The sequence below is a fragment of the Nannochloropsis gaditana genome (assembly GCF_000240725.1).
Source record: "Nannochloropsis gaditana CCMP526 unplaced genomic scaffold scaffold806, whole genome shotgun sequence".
Taxonomy (NCBI): Eukaryota; class Eustigmatophyceae; order Eustigmatales; family Monodopsidaceae; genus Microchloropsis; species Microchloropsis gaditana.
Genome location: NW_005803147.1, coordinates 9,304 through 12,536, shown reverse-complemented (window position 1 = coordinate 12,536; position 3,233 = coordinate 9,304). Strand labels below are relative to the sequence as shown.

The following is a 3,233-nucleotide window of genomic DNA, read 5'->3' as shown; positions in this document are numbered from 1 at the left end:
TCCGTCTGCCGCCCCCCAACCCCCTCCCGCCCTTCCATCCCTTGTTCTTCTTCCCCACTGTTTTCCACCCGCAACACCGCATTCATCTCAGTGTGCACTCCGTCCTCCCTCCTCCCCCGGTCCTCAGCTTCCTTCCTCTCCTCCCCCTCGCTGGGCTCCTCCCGCAAAATCTCCTCCATCGCCCTCCGCGTGTAGATGCCGATGGCCGCCACCACCCCCATCGTCCCCACCGCCCCCAGCGCGTACAGGGCGTACGCCCACTTGCTTTGGCCCCTCCTCCCCTTCCCGGCCACGTCCGCCACGCCCCTCAAGGCGCTCCCGAGATACGAACAAGTCACGATCCAGGGAAGCATGCCTGTGCTGCCCAGCACGAAATCCGAGAGCTTGACGCTGGTGGTGCCCAACAAATAGGAGAGCGGTGGCGCAGGGAGGAAGGGGGAGAGGCGGAGCAAGAAGACCATTTTCGCGCCATTTTCCACCAGAGAGAGGTCCAGTGCCCGGAGGAGTCGGTGCCGGCGAGCCCAGCGCTGCACCGTGTCGAATGCGAGGTAGCGCGCGACCAAAAAGGCTATGACGGAGCCGACCACGCCCCCCGCCATCATGAGGAAGGTGCAGAGGAGGATGCCCCAGCCGACCCCATGGGCCTTGGCGAAGATGTAGCCGCCGCCCACGGTGAGCGCGCTCTCCGGCACGCACACGACCGAGAAGACGACGACAGCCGACCAGAAGACCAGGGGGCCCAGGATCTGATGCTCCTCCACCCAGGCGAAGAGATGCTCGAGCAGATGGTAGAGGTGCCGGCTCGTGAAGCTGTCGACCAGGGCGGCGAGGAAGAGGCAGCCGAGGAGGAGGAAGTAGGTGACCTGCACCCAGGGCGGGGCGTGGCTGTGGAAACGCGGAGAGACGAAGGCCCCGCTGGCGGTGGGGGGCTGCGGCGAGGAGGAGGAGGAGGAGAAGGAGGAGGAGGAGGAGGAGGTGCGTCCCTGCCCTTCGGCGTGCTCGTGGCTGGATGACGTCCGCATCCGCCGCAGAAATCGGCTCGGGGGAGAGCCCCGGGAAGGGGGAAGATGGAGACTTCCTCCCGCGCCCCTGGCGCCTCCATGCCTACATCCGGAGGCAGAGGACGAGGAGAGGGAGAAGATGGCGCCCAGGGGCCGTAGGAGGTTTCTCACGGAGGGCAAGGCCGTGGCGTGGGGGGCGGGGGGCGAGCTGGAGGGGGAAGAGGAAGAGACCAGGAACGCGGAGGCTCGACCCTGGTCGTCCGTGGGGGTCGCTGGCGAGGCAAAGAGGATCTCTACCTCGTCTTCCTCCTCGTCCGCCCCGCCCCGCGCCTCGAGCACCCGGTGGTTTCGGTCCGCGCCACAGCCATGCCCTGTCTCCAGGCGTGCGTAGTCCGAGGGCGAATGTTGGGAACCGGCTGGAAGCACGCCACTCTGTGTTTAAATGGAGGCAATCAGGTTGCATTCGGGCGTTCGTAGGTATAATCATGCCAAGAGTGAGGACATGGGTGCTAGAGGGCATCGTTGTCGCTATATGGTCCCAAGCACGAAGTAAGCTTTCACTACCCATCCCGTGTCAAACAATGCCTCTGTATGATTTTGTGTACTCTAGATAAAGTTGACTTGCATCGAAGCATCCCCACAACGAATAAAAGGACGCATTGTGGCGGCGTCTAAGCATTTCGGAATCCAGCACATGCAGCTCTGCTTTTCACCGTCCCGACGACTCTGCACGTCTGCGGATGAGCGGCATTTCAGCGGACGTCTCATTTCGGGCACAATTCGGTGCGTCTGCATGTTATCGCACCGGACGCTGCGGATGCGCAATGTACATTGTCCTTCCCCTGGCCGTGCCCCCCTGACCGTTATAGTTACGTGTCACGTACCAGACGCCATAAACTGGTTCCATTCCTGTTTTCATTGCTCCGTGGTGGCGACGTACTTCGGATTGTCGATGGCATGTCTCCTGTTTGAGTGAGCGACGCGATGAATATCCTGATTTCAAACAAATGAACGTGAAGCTGATGCTAAACCCAGAGACGCGGGCAGGTCGGGGCCGAAGCACTCCACTCGACGCTAGCGAAGGCGGCGTCTCACCGACACTGCAAACCGATGTAGAACGCACTTTCTCGACTGCAATGGCATGTAGCTCGATGTCAGCCAAATCTGACTTCCGCTTTCTATTGCAGGCGAAGCACTTTTCCCTTGGTAGCAAGCGCATGCACTATCTCTTCGCTCTGTCAACCTCCCTCCTGCTTCCCCCCGCGGCCCCTCACCAATCTCTACGTCTCCCGCGCCTCTGAACGCCCAAGCTAGCTGAAACCTGGCCGTGCTATCTAGTTTTACGGCGACATGGCCTGGCGAGGCGCTTTTCGGTCCTTCTTTAGCCGTGCCCGGGCTCGATATATGCGAAGCTCAGCTGAGCTATTGGACGAGACGCGCTACAACGTCGTGGACCTCGTCAAGTTCAGCTGCACGCTCTACTGCTTGCACGAGTATGTGGCCGACGTGACAGCCCTGGCTGGGCCGTCCATGCTCCCCACCTTCAATGAGGCGGGGGACATCGTCGTGGTCGACTGCCTGCACGTGAAGCTCGGAAGACCCCTCCAAAAAGGCGACATCGTCATCGCCCGCTCGCCCTCGAACCCGTCGAACACGGTCTGCAAGCGCGTCCTCGGCCTCCCTGGCGACCGTATCCTGATACAGCCACAGTATTGGTACCAGCAAGAACAGGTCTTGCAAGTCCCGCCGGGGATGCTCTGGCTCGAGGGCGACAACCCCTTCAACTCCACCGACTCCCGCACCTACGGTCCCGTGCCCATGGCCCTGGTCAAAGGCCTCGTCGCCTTCAAGCTGTACCCGCTCCATGAGTTCGGGCCTCTCCCACGGACATTCCGGAGGCCGGGGGCGCGCTATCCTAAGCTTGATAGGGAGACGGGGATCCGAAAATAGCTAGCTTCGAGGCGGACAAAAAGGGGGGGGGGGGCTGTAGGTAAAGGCGCACATAATTCATATTAAATAACCATTTATGCATCGCTTTCAATGCGTGTTTTTACGCGCCTCCCTCCATTTATTCCACATTGGGGCGCTGACCTTACTGAAGCGGATCTCGCTCCCACCCTATCTGTTGACGTTCGAAGGCGCCCAGCCGGCCCGCATCACATTGAAGTGCAAGGCAGGGGCTGTCGCGAAATCATTTATCTGGTCCATCCTCAACGAGCAAGGCAATTGCTT

The 3,233-nt window shown here is 60.9% G+C and overlaps 2 protein-coding genes across 2 annotated transcripts; one reads left to right on the top strand and one right to left on the bottom strand.

Moving 5' to 3' along the window:
• NGA_0454800 (snare associated golgi protein) lies at positions 1 to 1,521 on the bottom strand (the record flags this gene model as incomplete). Its single annotated transcript, XM_005853620.2, has 2 exons — positions 1 to 1,433; positions 1,504 to 1,521. Coding segments are annotated over 2 exons (1,451 nt in total), but the record flags the coding sequence as incomplete, so codon positions are not given.
• Positions 1,522 to 2,351: 830 nt separating this feature from the next.
• IMP1 (mitochondrial inner membrane protease subunit 1) lies at positions 2,352 to 2,951 on the top strand (the record flags this gene model as incomplete). The annotated part of the gene is made up of 1 exon (XM_005853621.1): positions 2,352 to 2,951. The coding sequence occupies one exon, from the start codon at positions 2,352 to 2,354 to the stop codon at positions 2,949 to 2,951; it is 600 nt and encodes a 199-aa protein (XP_005853683.1).
• Between the last annotated feature and the right edge of the window lie 282 nt (positions 2,952 to 3,233).